Source organism: Onychostoma macrolepis, chromosome 18 (assembly GCF_012432095.1).
Source record: "Onychostoma macrolepis isolate SWU-2019 chromosome 18, ASM1243209v1, whole genome shotgun sequence".
Taxonomy (NCBI): Eukaryota; Metazoa; Chordata; class Actinopteri; order Cypriniformes; family Cyprinidae; genus Onychostoma; species Onychostoma macrolepis.
This window is the reverse complement of record NC_081172.1, coordinates 18,986,933-19,004,781: the sequence shown is the minus strand read 5'-3', so window position 1 is coordinate 19,004,781 and position 17,849 is coordinate 18,986,933. Positions and strand designations below refer to the sequence as shown.

Genomic DNA, 17,849 nt, shown 5'->3' with positions numbered 1-17,849 from the left:
AATTGGACTGCACTCTAAAGGAGCTGGACTGTGAGCTGAGGAGCCTCAAATTAAAAAATTAAATTGGAGATCAAACAACTGGAAAAACAGATCTCAGTATGTGAACTTACTAAAACAGGAAACACATTAGTATGAATACTCAATACTTAATGCATCTTTCTCTCTTTCTCCCTCCCTAGCCACATCAACAATAAAACCATTTGAGACCTATCTGCAGTTTCAATGTGCTTTTATTAAGTAAAATATTGTATGGTGACTGCATCTCTGACAGCTGCGCCAGCTGGGTGGTCAAGTGTGATTGGGTCAATTTCATCGGGGAGAAGCTGGTTTAGTGATGGTGCTTGCTCCTTTCTGATAGTGGCTATATTGTGCAGAATGGCACATGCAGCCACTATCTGTGATGCCCGCTCTGGTGACACCCTTAACCGCCGAAGGCAGTTGAAACGATGCCTTTAGGATGCCAAAGGTCATCTCAATCTTGACCCTGGTTTTACTGAGGGCCACATTGAACCTGTTTTGTGGCCTTGTCTGAGGGTCAGGATAGGGGTTAGTAAAAATCTCTGGCATGCATAACCCCTGTCTCCTACCAACAGGCCATCAAAAAGCCCTGTCACAGAACAGAAAAGGGAAAATTGTATAAGTTTTGCTTTGTCAATTAAAAAGAACACTTTAAAGTGTTTTGTACTGTAACTTGCCTTCCTCAAAGCGCTGACACAACACAGACTCACGGAAAATTCGTGAGTCATGCACTGAGCCAGGCCATTTGGCATCCAAGCTTGTGATCATGCATTCATGATCACAAGTTATCTGAAGATGAAATGTACAGTAGATCATTGTCATATGTGTTAATGATTCATCTCACTGAAAATAAGTCATCTTGAATCTATAGTACACCTACCTGAACATTGAGGCTGTGAAAGGACTTTCTATTCACATAATCTGCCTCATGTTCTCCAAGAGCTGTGGAGAGTGCAACATGTGTGCAGTCTATTGCTCCTATGACTCTAGGGAATCCTATCATAAGATTAATATATTTGTTAAAAGATTTAGAATAATATTAACATGTACTGTATTGTATAATTTAAGTGTTCTAAGTGAAATCTGCTTTCTGGGGAGAAAAAGTGAATGTATAAAAGTAAATCTGTTCATGTAGTGTCACCCTATCAATCTTACCGGCAATTTTATAAAAGCCCTCTTTTATGGACATGGTCGATAAATGTCCAGGGAACACTATGAAGCTATTCATGTACCCCTGCAGTGCGAGGACCACCTTGCGAATGGTTCGACAAACCGTGTTTTTCCCAAGGTTCTCTGCATCACCGACCGCATACAAGTACGCATCGCTTGCAAAAACGCAACGCAATGCATACCATTTGCGGTACAGTAAGAGCATGACTTGACGTGTCACATTTGATATGTGCGGCTCAAGAAGTTCGCAAATATAAGAGATTCCTTCCGGAGAATCTGTATCTTTCATACAAGTAAGTATCAGGAAAATCTAGGGATTTTGTCTGTCCCTAAAACTCTTTCTCTACGAAGTGCTCGTCTAACAATTTGTGCGGAGATGTCCACAGGATTTGGTAGAAAAGGTGAAGCCATTGCAACAGACACTGGGATATGTGACGTCACCTATATGTTTCTTTGATCACAGCTGATTGGTCGAATTTCAGTCTGAGATCTCGAATCCAGAACATAACCTGCCCCGGAGCAGGTTAGCCGTGCAGCATAAGATACCATGGCAACAAACAACGCTTAAAGCCGAGCTACCTTCATGGTACCTAAAACCCAGAGTTGGGGCAAACTAAACTGAAACTTACCTGGCTAGCCAGCTAAACCGGCTTCATGGTACAGGCCCCTGGCCAAGGTAATATTAAGACAATATTAAAATACAAGTACACATGGCAACAATATTTAAACATACCCTCTCAACAAAAACAATCATATATGAAATAATTGAACTTTTCCATGACATTCTAATTTATTGAGATGCACCTGTATTAAATACATTTCAGTAGTGCAATATTTTTTCCCCTGTGTCATTCCATCTTATTACACATAACTTAATGTCTGAACTTATATGTTTTGTTTTATTTGTATGCATGGATTACTTTGGTTGTTTTCAACATCTGGTGAAAATGTCATGTCAACAGCATCTTTAGAAATACTTTTACTGAGAAAAACGGTGACGCGTTCAATACTTATTTTACCCGCTATATACAGAGCTCAAAAGGAAAACATAGTATAAGTTTAGTCATTTTAAAAGTTGGATATATCAAAGCTTATATATATATATATATATATATATATATATATATATAAATATATATATATATATATATATATATATGAATATATAAATTATAAACAATTACAATTAATATAATGTAAATATAATAAATAAGTAGCTGCAAAAGTCGAAAACGCTATGGGAAAACACCTTTCAACAGGGTGATTCCGACGCTGGTGGGTCCCAAGCAGGCTCTGGTTATGGAACAAGACGTAAACACTCTCTTGAGGAAGGAGGCCATCGAGGTGGTTCCTCCTCACGAAAGAGAGTCCTGGTTCTACAGCCAGTAATTCATTGTTCCAAAGAAGGATGGAGGATTGCATCCCATTTTAGATCTGCATCAGTTGAACTGCTCAGTCATGTGACTGAAGTTCAGGATGCTCACACTAAAACAGGTCATGTCTCAGATCAGGACCGAGGACTGGTTTGTCACAGTCGATCTAAAAGATGCATACTTCCATGTCTCCATCCTTCCTCATCACAGGAAGTTCCTGAGGTTTGCTTTTAGGGGCAAAGTGTACCAATATCAGGTTCTTCCCTTCGGCCTTGCACTCTCACCCCGCACTTTCATGAAGTGTGTGGATGGCAGTTATATGCGCGGGCGCTGCGGATAATCCGTGGGTCGGGTGGGTCGCGGGTGGATAAGATGAATCATTAATGATGCAAATATTAACTACAATTTGTAAATAGGCTACAGAAATTGAATGAACTATAAATTAACATATTAAAGTTATTCTACAAAACATTATTTAGTCAAGAGCAGTGAGGTATTTCCTCTGTCTTTTGTTGTTTGATTAACATTAATGACAGATGGCACAGCTTTATTAGGCTGCTGTCACAAGACCTATTTCAAGGATCCAATACTTATAAATGTGTTTTCTTTCGCAACTGTTTACATTAACTTAAGACAAAACCGACAGTGCTTATGAGGATACTTTCCAGGATGAACATTTTGACATCATTTTGTGTGTATTTGGCCACTTAAGCGCAACAAGATTTGCTTGCAAACTCAATTTGGTACTCACAGAGCGTGCTTTGGATGTGACTGTGAGCGCACAGAAAAGCACCTCTGGAGCGTGCGAGTACCGAATGGCTTAAAAAGACGTGAAAATAATAAATTTGTGTGACGATGCAACAACGACCGATTAGGCAATTGACAATTCTGTCTAATGTACCGAAAAGCGAGCTAAAGTCTCGTATCGCAGCGTGCAGCTCTAGATGCATCGATGTGCCGATGTGAAGAGAAGGTCAAAGAGAGAGGACGCAGTACAGCTGTATCACTCCCGCTGATTTCAAATGACTGATTTGATCTAATGGTTTGTGTGGATTTATTTAGGCCTACTCATCTAACCTATATGCTATATTGAATAAATGTTTTGCAGTAATTTCTCTCATTTTAAAGTTGAAAGCTGCGGCAATGAGTAATGCGGTATATGCGCAATCTCGCACCGAAATTCAGGACCTAATTAAACATAATTCTATTATACAGAGAATTGTGAAATAGATTTCCATGACTTTTCCAAAACTTTCTGGGTTCATTTATTTGTCCAAGACTTTCCATGTCAAGGTCAGCAGGAAGGGACCCAAATGCAGAGTGAGTGAAACAAATATTTATTGAAAGCACAAGTTCAGGGGAGTGCACAGGGGTGAACAGTCTTGGGACAACTCCAACCAGCGGGAGAGAACTATGCCTCCACAGGTAGATGGTCTGGAGAACAGTCCCAGTCAGTGGCCACAAACCAAGCAGCAGAATGGGGAGAAGGCCAGAGCAGAGACCAGTAGGGTGTGCAATCAGAGTGAAGGGGCATAAAGCAGGCTAGTATCAATGAAAGGCTCTCTGCACCAAGCTTGTTTGGCAGACTCAGGGAGTCTCAGGCTGGTAGAGCAGGACTGGAGGGAACACACAGCAAACACACAACAAGACAGCACTCAAAACCACACAACAACAACAACACGAGAAACATGTAATAAAAGGGAAAATAATAAGTAACTAAAGTAAAATAAAAAGGGTAAAGGAAATATCAAAATATAGACTACTGAAAAACTAAAGTATAAAATCAAAGTAGTTCAAAACTCGAAACAAGACTGATGAACAACTAAAGATAATATACAAGTAAATATAAGCAAGATTGCTGAAGAACAAAACCAAAAAGATAGAAAATAAAGAGCAAAAACTGCAGAAAGGATATACAACGGCAAGGCAAGACTAGAGTAGAGCAGAGTATAGAGCAGCCAAACAGTAACTGTCTCTAATGCCAAGTTCACACTGCACGATTTTCAAACTCGTCGGATCGCTGTTGTTTTCACACTGCGTGACTATCTGGGGAAGCATTCAGTCGCTGCTGTGTTCACATTGCACGATGGATCAGCGACAGGGGCTTTCACATTGCACGATTTCACAATAGGAAGAATCGCCGACAACTCTGTCTGATCCGCAAACTACGTTTCACAACAAAACACACGCGAGGAGTGATACGCGAGAACCTGCGTGCGTCAGCCCGTTGTTCTCGAGCTAGACTGGAAGTAGCTATTAAAACAATATAGCCCGCAAATGCACTGATTTCCAGCTACAAAAACAAAAACAGATTGCAGGAGGGAAATGCAGGGAACAGGGATTGTGTTCTGCAAAGAGTGGTAAATAATAATTTTGCAGTAACTGTTATGCTGATGTTGTGGCTGGTCAAGCGTTTGTGCTTGTTTCTGTATGATATAATTGTACATATTAAAATACTGATATGGTCTATAACTCCTCACCGAACTTCCCTCTGCCCTGTATCTTTGTCTCTCATTGGCTGAAGGTCATCGTGATGTAGTTTTCAGTCAGAAATCATTGCACACAGCGTGATTGTGAATCGCCGACAGCTCCAGATATTTAGCATGCCAAATATTTCACAGGCGTCGGCGACGATTGTCACTCCGTGAACGAGCTCCGATTTGCCTCCGATGTCGGGCATTTGTCGGCGATTTATCAAAACCTGTCGGCGAGTGAAAAATCGGGCTAAAATCGTGCAGTGTGAACTCGGTATAAGGCACAAGACAAACCCACAAACACAAGAGGAAAAACAGCACAATATAAAGGGAGGCAAGTACATGAGGGCCAGGTGAGCACAATAAAGGAAACGAGGACAAGACCAGGGCTAAACAAGAGGGCGTGACCAAGGAAAACAAGGAGGTGGGATCACAGGAACACATGGTAGACACAAACAAAGACAAAGCAATGTGTTAAGACACAAGACAACAAAAGAAACATTAAACAAAGACAACACAGACAAGGCTGCCAGGGCAGAGCCCTGACATTCCAGGCCTGGAAATTGCTGTTTTAAAATTCCATGACTTTTCCAGGTTTTTCATGAACATACGAAACCTGAATGTGACGATCGGGTGCGGTTATCTAAATCAGACAAAAATACAGGTGCAGGCGGTTGGCGGGTGGATAATTTATTTGAAGCTGTGGATTCGGGTGACTTTTTAACTCATCCGTGCTTCACTAGTGTGGATGCTTCTCTGGCTCCTTTGGGACTCCAGGGCATCCGCATACTTAATTACATCATCGATTGGTTGATTTTAGCTCAATCGGAGCGAGTGGCGGTTCGGCATCGAGATGTCATTCTCACCCACATGAAAGACCTGGGGTTAAGACTAAACGCCAAGAAAAGTGTACTTTCTCCACTACAGAAAACCACTTATCTGGCCGTGGTGTGGGATTTGACCACGATGCAGGAACGTCTGTCCCGTGCTCGGATCGAGTCGATCCTCACGGCAGTCGCGAGAGTAAGAGAAGGCCCATCACTCACTGTCAAGAAGTTTCAAAGACTGCTGGGTCTGATGGCAGCTGCATCCAACATGATAAATATTGGCCTGCTGTACATGAGATGCCTACAGTGGTGGCTCAAGACCAAGGGGTTCTCCCGGAGGGGAAATTCGCTACGCATGCTCAAGGTCATGCGGCAATGCCTACCTGCCTTAGACATGTGGAGGAAACCTTGGTTCTTGTCTCAGGGCCCGGTGCTGGGAGATCCTTGTCGCCGCGTAATGCTAGCGATGGACGCGACCTTCACTGGTTGGAGAGCGGTCATGAGTAGTCGCTCAGCCCGCGGTCTGTGAAGCAGTCACCATCTCACATGGCACATCAACTGCCTGGAGATGCTGGCCGTGTTTCGAGCACTGAAACACTTTCTACCAGACCTAAGAGATCGCCATGTGTTGGTGCGCACCGACAACACAGTGGTGGTCTCTTATATCAGCCTCTTGTACAAGCTGGCGCACCAGATCTTTGTGTGGTCCAAGGGCAAACTCCTCTCGCTGAGAGCAGTGCACATCCCTGGGCATCTCAATGTGGGAGCAGACATCCTGTCGAGGCAGAGGCCGAGGCCCGGGGAATGGAGGCTTCACCTCGAGGTGGTGAAGCAGATTTGGAGAGTGTTTGGACAGGCTCAAGTGGACTTGTTTGCGACTCGAGAGACTGTCCCCTCTGGTTGTCTCTGACACATCCAGCCCCTCTCAGACTGGATGCTATGGTACAGACTTGACCGAGGCTTCGTCTGTCCGCTTTTCCCCCGATCGTTCTGTCCGCTTTTCCCCCAGTCATTCTGGAGAGCGTGCGTCGGGACGGGGTCCGTCTGCTGCTAGTAGCCCCGTTCTGGCCGGGCCGAGTATGGTTCTCGGAACAGATTTCTCTCCTCGACGGCTCTCCATGAGAGATTCCCATCAGGAGGGATCTTCTCTCACAAGCGGAGGGTATGATCCTTCACCTCCACCCGGAGTTGTGGAAGATAGGGGTGTGGCCCCTGAGGGGACACAACTCATAGCCTCCGGTCTCTCAACCGAGGTTGTTGAGACCATCCTCCAATCCAGAGCCCTCTCAACAAGGAAACTGTACGCCCTGAAGTGGAATCTTTTCACTTCATGGTGCGGAGACCACCAGCTAACTGCCCGGTTTGTACAGTGCTGAGTTCCTGCAGACCCGTTTCTCTGCAGGGTTGAGCCACTCCACCCTGAAAGTCTATGTGGCAGCTATAGCGGCCTACCACGCCCCTCTTGGTGGTCAGTCAGTGGGCAGTTTCCTCCACGGTGCGCTGAGGCTGAGGCTTCCTGAACGATCTCGTGTCCCTCTGTGGGCTCTGGCTGTGGTGCTAGAAGCTCTCTGTAGGCCTCCTTTTGAGCCTATTGAGGAGATATCTGATCGCCATCTCAGTATAAAGACTACTTCTGGCGGTTTCTTCTCTTAAGAGGGTTGGGGATCTGCAGGCCCTCTCTGTGGCCCCTTCCTACCTAGACTTTGCGCCCGGTCTGGCCAAAGCGTTTCTCTACTCTCATGCGGGGTAAGTCCCTAAGATCCCCTCCTCTACACCACGCCCCGTCGTACTCCAGGCCTTCTGTCCCTCTGACATACGTCCACAGAGCTGCCCTGTGTAGAAGGGTGGACCAACTGCTTGTGTGCTATGGTCCCCCTAAGAGAGGTCTTCCTGCCACGAAACAGACCCTCATCGCTGCGAGCGCTTGCTTCATTGCGAAAAGCTGACGCCGGTTCCACTGCACATGCTTTTAAGCTTCCTGGTTGCTACGACACCCTGCCCGTGACATCTCGCCCATCCATTGGACTGATTACACAGGTGATTCAGAGCGTGGTCACGCTGAAGACGTTTCCATAGCTTTTCCTGTTCCCTGAAAAAGCGTGAACGAGATGCTGCGTTTCAATAACATTGATGTGAACATTCTTTGTTCGACTGGTTGCGAAGCATGTGTTTCAAACACGCCAAGAATTGGCTTAAATAACTTCGGTGGGTGACATCATTTGATTATGTGCACCTGAGGTTGTAAATAGACGTGAAACGGACATACCTTCAGGTTACCCTTTGTCTGAAGAGACGCCCAGGCACGCCTACAGTGTGGCATTAAGGCGCAGCATCTTGTTCCCGCTTTTTCAGGGAGCAGGGTTACAGTCAAGTAACCCAAGACGTTCCCTATCAAAATCTACTTTCGATGCTGCATTTCAATAACGCTGATGGGAATGAGAATACCAACGCTGCTGCACTGGAAGTGTCTGGACCCCCCAGGGTTGTGTAGTGTGCTCACAAACATTGAAGAGGTCTCAGACATGCCTATGGGATGTTGACTCAAGGACATGCGAGCCCGGAGTAGCATGGACATCCAAACTATAGAATCTGACAAATGTGTGCGGAGAGGACCAGCCTGCCACATCACACACTTGCTGCAAGGGGACACTTCTTGCCAAAGCCGTAGAAGATGCAACCCCCCTGGTTGAATGGGCCCTAACTCCTAGAGGCGAAGCTTGACCACGCGCCTCATAGGCTAGGGCAATAGCATCCCTCAACCAATGTGACATAGTATGCTTAGTGGCAGCCGCCCCCCGGTTGCGGCCCCCATAGCATATGAAAAGCTGCTCCAACTTACGCCACTGGCTAGTGCAGTGGACGTAGATCTGAAGAGCATGTACTGGACACAGTAAGTGAAGTCTTTCTTGCTCCGGTGTCATGAACGGTGGAGGGCAGAAGGCTTCAAGAACGACCGGATTTATGGTCGAGAATGGAACTTTTGGAAGGTAATTAGGGTGAGGATGCAAAATAACTTTGACCAGCCCTGGGGCAAAGTCTAGGCAGGATGGCAAGATTGACAGAGCCTGCAAATCCCCAATTCTCTAAGTAATGGCCATAAAAAAAATAAATAAAAAAACATCTGTCCCACTTTATATTAGGTGGCCTTAACTACTATGTACTTACAATTCAATTAATTATTTGGTACAATGCACTTATTGTGTACAAACATGTTTTTACATTGTACTTATATTTTTAAAAATACCTATATGTAGTTACATCGTTAATTCATTTCTGTAATTACATTTATAATTACATTGTTGACCATCCCTTACACCTTAACCCACCCTTAAACCCACCCAAACCACCAAACCTGTCCTTAACCTTACCCATATCCCACTTCAAAGCAACAAAGGTGTTTTGCAATACAATATGAACACAATAAGTACATTGTACTTATTTTTTGATGTAAGTACATAGTAGTTAAGGCCACCTAATATAAAGTGTGACCAAAACATCTTTAGAGTCAGAAACCTGACAGGCGCTGACTCCAGTGGTTCGAAAGGGGTCCCAACCAGACCCTCGAGCACAATGGCTAAGTCCCATGAAGGGACTGTTGCTCTCGTGGGCGGCCTTAAACGCCTAGCTCCCTGAATGAAGCAGGCAACTTGAGGGTGCTTTCCCACAGAAACCCCATCAATCAGAACATGGAAAGCCGAAATGGTGGCCACATAGACTCTGAGAGTACCAGTAAGAGGCGAGACCCTGCTGACGGACCTTAGCCAGGACTCCCGGGAGCAGAGCAATCAGGGAAATGCGTAAAGACCCCGTCTGGGCCACGTATGGGCCATGGCGTCCAGACCCAGGGAGCTGAAGGAGTCAGAGAGAAGTAGAGGGGACATTGTGCTGTCTCCTGTGAAGCAAAGAGGTCCACTTCTGCTTCGTAAAATCTTTCCCAGATTTGACTGACTGCTTCGGGGTGGAGGGATGTAAATCGCCCTGAGGGACAGGAACTTGTCCTGTGCCCAAAGCAGAACCTGCTGCGCTAGCCTGTTCAGGCGGCGCAAATGCACTCTGCCCTGGTGATTTATGTTAGAGACTACTGCAGTGTTTTCCACCCGCACTAGGACATGGTAGCCTCTTAACTGCTGGAGGAAGTATTTCAGGGCCCGAAATAGAGCCATCATTTCGAGGCAATTGATGTGCCAGTCGAGAAGATGACCTCTCCAGATCCCTTGGGCTGGGCGGCCATCCAAGGCCGCATCCCAGCCCATGAGGGAAGCGTCTAGAGTGGAACCCAAAGTCAGAAACCGGGGTCTGAACCACATAGAAAGGGTATGAAGCCCCTGGGGACTGGCCCTTGGATGAAATCTCCTGGCTCACAGCCACAACTGAAACAATCTCATGTACAGGAGGCTCAAGGTTATCACCGTGGATGCAGCTGCCGTGAGACCTAGAACCCTCTGAAGGTAATGAACAGTAACTCTCTGGCCTAGCTTGATGTTCTTTAGGGTGTTTAAAATGGATTCAACGCGTGCAAGAGACAGCTGTGCCCGCATCGTGATCGAATCCCATACAACCCCCAAATACGTTGTCCTCTGAGCAGGAGAGAGAATGCTTTTCTTGGCGTTGAGTCTCAATCCCAGAGATTCAAGATGAGCTAGGACAACATCCCAATGTCGAAGCGCAAGCTCTTGAGACTGAGTCAGAATCAGCCAGTCGTCTATGTAATTTAAAATGCGGATGCCCTGGAGTCGCAGAGGAGCCAGTGCTGCATCCATGCATTTTGTGTATGTGCGGGGTGACAAAGCTAGGCCGAATGGAAGAACCCGATACTGGTAAGCTTTGCCCCCATAAGCGAAACTCAGGAACGTCCTGTGTTGTGGCAAGATTTCTATGTGAAAATATGCATCCTTGGGATCGATTGTCACGAACCAATCCCCGATTGTATCTGAGACACAATCATCTTTATTGTCAACTTTTTTAACCTGTATGTTCTGAGGTAGCGGTTCAACCGACGAAGATCTAAAATTGGACGCAACCCCCCATATTTCTTGGGAACCAGAAAATACCAGCTGTAATAGCTTGACTCTCCGTCTGGCAGAGGAACACGTTCTATGGACCCTTTGTCCAGCAGAGCTTGCAATTCCTGTGTCAACAAATGCACTCGTTCCGGGTTCACGGAAGTGGAGACCATGCCATTGAAACGCGGTGGGCGATATGTAAACTGAATCCTGTAGCCTTTCTCTACAGTTACCCATGGAGAGATATTTGGCAGTAGCTTCCATGCTGCCAGCTTCTCTGAAAGGGGCACTAGTTTTGACACTTTGCTTTGATGGAGGGGATGTTAGATGTCCGGTGTCCTGAAACGTGGAAGGAGGCAACCGAACACCTAACATTTTGCTGGAGGCCGCTGCTCCCCGAAACACCAGTGGTGGTGGAGACTGTACAGCAGGTGCCAGGAAGGAGCCTTTACTTTCTGTTGGAACTTTTCACGCCCCTGTCCTGGGCGCTCTACCCTCCGGATTTATTTTTGGACTAAATAATCGTTCTCAGATCCGGCTTCTTGCTGGGATGCTGAGATCGGTGAGCCACTCCCCAGTCCCTACGAGGGGGCGCACAACTCGCCACACTCTGCTTCTGCAACTCTCGCCACAGAGATACCGGATTGACCCGACGCCTGAGCATGGCGGGGAGAAACTTATCAAAAGCCTCTGCATGTCTTTTCGCCTCCCGTATTCATGGAGTCGCCAAATAGACCAGAAGGTGACACGGAGGCATCAAGGAGGAACACATTGTCCCTATCCTTGATGCCCGTGAGGTTGAGTCTGTGTCTGTCTTCAACCAACGCAGCCATAGAATGGCCATCTCGCCCGTGCTCAGGTCTTTCAGCAGGTCAGCCTGATACACCTGCAGAACTGCCATGGTGTGCAGGAAAGCACCAGCCTGACCCGCTGCATGAAACGCCTTCCTCGCCAGTGAGGATCGATGTTGGGATCTCTCCCTCTGGCCACCTGACAAAAATCCATTGTCTAACTTGGAGTGCCTGGGGTTCTCTTGCTCCTGTGGCCAGTCTAACTTAAGCTTGGCCACAGCATTAGTCACCCCCTCGAGTAACTTCGAGCTCAGAGGTGGCGCTCTCGGTTTCCATTTCGCCGGAAGCAAGAGAACCTCGTCTCACTCTGAAAAAGAAAAAAGACTAAACCCGCTCAAAACCAACCCATCTTCTTGCGCTGAAAACTCAGTATGCTCAGACTAAACGTGAACTTAAAAACTGAAACCGGCTTCGTGCTACAGACCACAGAGGTGTGACAGGTTGTGTGATATTAAGACTGGAAGGTATATGTTCCTTTAAGCCCAAATTACATTGTCAATTCTAAACTATGTAACAAACTATGTACTTTTATGTAAAATACTTCCTGTAATAATTCATTAATACCTTTTATGCTTTGGACATGTTTTTTTTTATGTAAAAATCTTCAAATAAAATATAAAAATATTATATATATATATATATATATATATATATATATATATATATATATATATATATATATGATTTATTAACCATAGTTGAATTAACTACTTATAGTTTTATTTTTAATTGCATTGTATTGTTTTATATAAAATTATGTATAGGACAAGCAATGCATCAGACAAAAGCATCATATATTACATATTTACATCTTTATAGAATAAAAGTCGGACAAGTTAAACAAGTACAATGACTTTACTTTTATTATAATTTATAGCTGAATTTAGAGAATGCTTTTCAATCACATTTTGTGTAAAACTTAACAGGTTCTGAATAGGACAAGACAAAAGAAGAAAGGGCAGATAAAAGCAAATATAAAATAAACATGCATTCATTTTGACTAATTTATCTTGGGGTTGACAGGTAATTTAAAAGAAGAGTCAAATAGAAGGCAAATCATGATTTTGTTTTGAAACTTTGATACACTTGACACATCCTTTCATTGACTGATGTGAACGATTAACCACACCCTCTTATGTTGTCCAGTAAAGATTTAGAACATATAACAGTAGTGGTTGGTGGATATATAAAACAAGATGTAATACTGAACTCACACTTTGAGTGGTTGCTTGCATAGCAGGAGAAATGAATGTTCATCTTTTATTAACAATGACACTACTGTGTATTACCAGGCTTTGCCCTGCTGTGTGTGGGGTTAATTTAGGCACCTGCATCCTCCAAGGTGACCCTCATCTCCCTGATCTCTTCGAGGATGGAGACTTCATTATTGGAGGGGCTTTCACCATTCATTATTATGTGAAGACAGAGAAGCACACCTATACTAGACGGCCACAACCACTAGAGTGCAGTGGCAGGTCAGAGTTTGATTCAAAATCGAAAACAATGCTTAACAAAGCATAGCAAATGGGTTAAATTGACTGTGCTGAAATTGTGTTTATAACTTTCTTTTATAAAGAAAAACGTTTTATTTATAAGGGGAAAAATATATATATATATATATATATATATATATATATATATATATATATATATATATATACTATTTATACTTAATTGGAAGCCGACAAGAAAAACGTTATTTTTTTCATAGGAAGCTATTATGTGTGTACTTCAACAGCATGGACTTCCGAGAGCTGCGCTTTGCTCGTGCCTTGCAATTCACTGTCCAAGAGATAAACAACAGCTCCGATCTCTTACCGGGCATCACTCTAGGGTACCACATATATGACTCATGTGCATCTGTGCCAATGGCGATTAAAGTAGCTTTGCAGCTTGCCAACGGACTAGATCTGGTATTTAACGACACTGATTCCTGTGCAAAATCTGCTGCAGTTCCCGCACTAGTCGGAGATTCTGCTTCCACGCCGGCTGTAACCATTTCAAGACTTTTGGGCCCTCTTGGAATTCCACAGGTGCTTGCGCAAAACGACTTTTATAGTCTTCTTATTAGAAAGAAAATAAATAAACAAATGCTGGAGCTGTATCACAATATAAATGTAGAATAATTGTTTTAGTACATTTTAGTAACAACAGATAAATGCAGTAAATGTAAAGTTTATATATATAACAACAATATATAATCTTCACTGTATTTCATAGGTGAGTCATTACGCAACGTGCGCGTGTCTCAGTGACAAGCAGCAGCATCCTACTTTCTTCAGGACCATCCCCAGCGATCACCATCAAGCGGCAGCACTGGCACGGATGGTCAAGCACTTCGGATGGACGTGGATCGGAGCTGTGTGCAGTGATTCAGACTACGGCAACAATGGCATGGCATCATTCCTGAAAGCTGCAGAGGAAGAGGGAATCTGTGTGGAGTATTCTGAGGCCTACTACAGGACCCAGCCGCGCAGCAAACTGAAAAGAGTCGCGGATGTTATTCGCAAGTCATCGGCTCGCGTAATAGTTGCCTTCGTGGCAGCAGGTGATATGAGATTTCTGTTAGAAGAGCTGAGCCAGCAGCCTCCTCCCCCGATGCAGTGGATTGGCAGCGAGGCGTGGGTTACAGACCCACAAATGCTGCGGTTTAATTTGTGTATTGGTGCTGTGGGGGTTGCGATCCCGCGGTCTGTTATCCCTGGTTTTCGTAACTTTCTACTTGGCCTGTCTCCAGAACAAGCGCTAAAATTTCCATTGCTGACAGAATTCTGGGAAAGTTCATTCAGCTGTAGTCTAAAACGGCAGACAGGTTCTTCTACTGGTATGCCAGCATGTGATGGCACAGAGGACCTGCGCGCTTTACAGAACCCGTACACAGACACGTCCCAGTTGCGCGTCACAAATATGGTGTACAAAGCCACATATGCTATAGCTCATGCCCTCCATGGCATTGTCTGTGACGAAAAGCAGTGTGACAAAAACATCAAAGTTAAGCACCAACAGGTAATTTTTCTTATTGTGTAGTAGTGTATTTATTTATTGATTGATTGGTTTATTTACTTACTTAACTGTTTGTTTGTAAACCATCATAAAAATATACATAAATCTTGCAGTAGTTACACAGTATATAAACTTCTGTATAGGTCTGCTATGAAATACCTATTCAACCACACCATATTTTGATTTTATTTTCCCTTCTTTTTTTTTGTATGCCAATCATGCAGGTTTTTGATCAACTCAAAAGAGTGAATTTTACTAAAAATAATTATTCTGTTTCATTTGACACCAATGGAGACCCTGTGGCCACATATGAACTTGTGAATTGGCAGATTCAAGAAGACGGTTCAGTTGATTTTGTGACAGTGGGTCAGTATGATGCATCCCAGCCTAAAGGCCAAGAATTTAGTCTGAGCAGAGATATCATTTGGTATGATGGCAGTGAAAAGGTATATATATTTATTTTATTTTTTATTTGTTTTCTACTCTGTGTGGTTGTAATTATTTATGAATGTCATGCTGTACCTCTAGGATTGATTTTGGGGGTATTCTCTTTACTTACAACCTTATTAACACATAAATACTGTAAAGTGTTGTCATATACTTAAATTAAATATATGGATTAAAATAAACCACTTTGTGTAGGCTAAACTTACAAAAAAACAAACAAACAAAAAACACTCTTCCTTTAGACCACATTTACATTATGGTGATTGGTCACTACAGTGTCTTAAAACTATACTAAAATGAAATAAAAGCATAGAAATTCACCATGACATATTTTGCCTGTATATTTCAAACATCTGGGCCATTCTGTCATTTTCAGAGCATTTTTGCTGAAAACCTTGGCTAATTTTACTGTGTCTATCTGTCACTTACAGGTGCCTGTGTCTGTGTGCAGTGAGAGCTGTCCTCCAGGTACGAGGAAGGCTGTGAAAAAAGGAAGACCTGTCTGCTGTTATGACTGCATTAACTGTGCAGAAGGAGAAATCAGCAATGAGACAGGTACTTTGTCAGTATAGTCTTGTAAATAAATCATAAACGTGTCTTGGTCAAATAATATATGAATTTGTAAAAACAAAAAAACAAAATATATATATATACATATATATATATATATATATATATATATATATACATATATATATATATATATATATATATATATATATATATATATACATATATATATATATATATATATATATATATATATATATATATATATATATATATATATATATATATATATATATAATGTTATAAAAGATACATGTTATGTACTGATCCCTTGATGTTCTGAAGATTCTTTAGATTGTCACAAATGCCTGCCCGAGTATTGGCCCAATAATGAGAAGGACAAGTGTCTTCCAAAACCAGTGGAGTTTCTCTCCTGGGATGAGATCCTCGGAATTATACTGGCTGCTTTCTCTGTTGCTGGCTCTTTAGTAGCTTTGAGCATAACTTTAGTGTTCTACAAAAACAGGGCCTCTCCAATAGTAAGAGCCAACAACTCAGAGCTGAGCTTCCTATTGCTCTTCTCATTGACTCTATGTTTCCTCTGTTCACTTACTTTCATTGGTCGGCCCACTGAGTGGTCCTGTATGTTGCGTCACACAGCATTTGGGATCACTTTTGTCCTCTGTATCTCCTGTGTTCTGGGCAAAACAATAGTGGTGTTAATGGCCTTTAAGGCTACACTACCAGGAAATAATGTAATGAAATGGTTTGGGCCTCCTCAACAGAGACTCAGTGTTTGGGGTTTCACTCTTGTGCAGGTACTTATATGTGTACTTTGGTTAAAAATATCCCCACCTTTTCCTTACAACAATATGCAACACTATAAAGAAAAGATCATTCTAGAATGCAGTTTAGGATCAGCTATAGGTTTCTGGGCTGTTCTGGGTTATATTGGCTTGCTAGCTTTCCTTTGCTTTGTTTTAGCTTTTCTTGCCCGAAAGCTGCCTGATAACTTCAATGAGGCTAAATTCATCACATTCAGTATGCTCATATTCTGTGCTGTATGGATCACCTTTATTCCAGCTTATGTCAGCTCTCCAGGAAAATTTACTGTAGCTGTGGAGATATTTGCTATTTTAGCTTCAAGCTTTGGTCTGATTCTCTGTATTTTTGCTCCTAAGTGTTTCATTATTGTCTTTAGGCCAGAGCAGAATACCAAAAAACACCTAATGGGTAAAGTACCAACAAAAGCCCTCTGAGACACACAGCTCTCATTAGATATCTATCAAATTCAGATATTATGCAATCTGATATTTTACTGTGTTACACCACTGGCATAATTGTTTTTACATGTTTGTGCTATATGCACAAGTAAGTATATTGTGCAATTTGTTGTTGTTTTTTTCTTTTTTTCTTTTTTTTTGGGGGGGTGGGGGGATAATGTATAATCATGTGTACTTCAGTATATTCAAGACTATAAAATAAAATATATATTTTTTAATTTATTATTGCTTTGTAATATTAAAAAAATGTGTAATATTATGCAATTCTTGTAACCGCAAACATATCAAGTATTAAATTAACATAAAAAATCAATCAATAAATAACACTTTTCACCCACAAATTTGATACAGTTGTGCCGTACATACTTATATGATATGTTGTAAAAATGGAAAAGCAAACAAAGGGGAAAAAAATGTCATGAAATTTAAAAAAAAAAAAAAATGTCTTAACCATTGTTAATGTCACCCACACAAGAGGTTTGTGTCAGATCATAAACTCGCGGAGTGTAAACAAAAACTGTGGCAGTATGTTCATAAACCATGTCTAGAAAAGGCAAAACGGAATCTTAGAAAACAGTTAAGAAAATAAAAATACAGTTTATTTGTAATGCAGTTTATTTAAAGACTATGTTATGTTTTTGGTATTTAGTTCATTGTTTTCTTTGTTCTCAATATATATTGCTTGTTTCTGGAAACTTTTATTCATTTGTATTGAAATCAAATCTAATTCCATACCCCTAGCAACCACTGTAAATGAGAGATGAGCATTACACGTTTTAGTAGAAATGGTAAGCAAAAGCAAATATAAAATTCTTACTTCCAATTAGGGCTGTAGCTATCGAATGTTTTAGTAATCGAGTATTCTACCGAAAATTCTATCGATTAATCGA

At 42.5% G+C, this 17,849-nt stretch overlaps 1 protein-coding gene and 1 pseudogene across 1 annotated transcript; one reads left to right on the top strand and one right to left on the bottom strand.

The window, feature by feature from the left end:
- Positions 1-233: 233 nt before the first annotated feature.
- On the bottom strand, positions 234-1,768 carry LOC131524869 (putative nuclease HARBI1; annotated as a pseudogene).
- Positions 1,769-12,618: 10,850 nt separating this feature from the next.
- LOC131524045 (extracellular calcium-sensing receptor-like) lies at positions 12,619-17,004 on the top strand. The gene is made up of 6 exons (XM_058750771.1): positions 12,619-13,191; positions 13,455-13,749; positions 13,937-14,722; positions 14,944-15,165; positions 15,598-15,721; positions 16,022-17,004. Exons 1-6 carry the CDS (start codon positions 12,962-12,964, stop codon positions 16,933-16,935), a joined length of 2,571 nt encoding a protein of 856 aa, XP_058606754.1. The 5' UTR covers positions 12,619-12,961; the 3' UTR covers positions 16,936-17,004.
- The last annotated feature ends 845 nt before the right edge of the window (positions 17,005-17,849 follow it).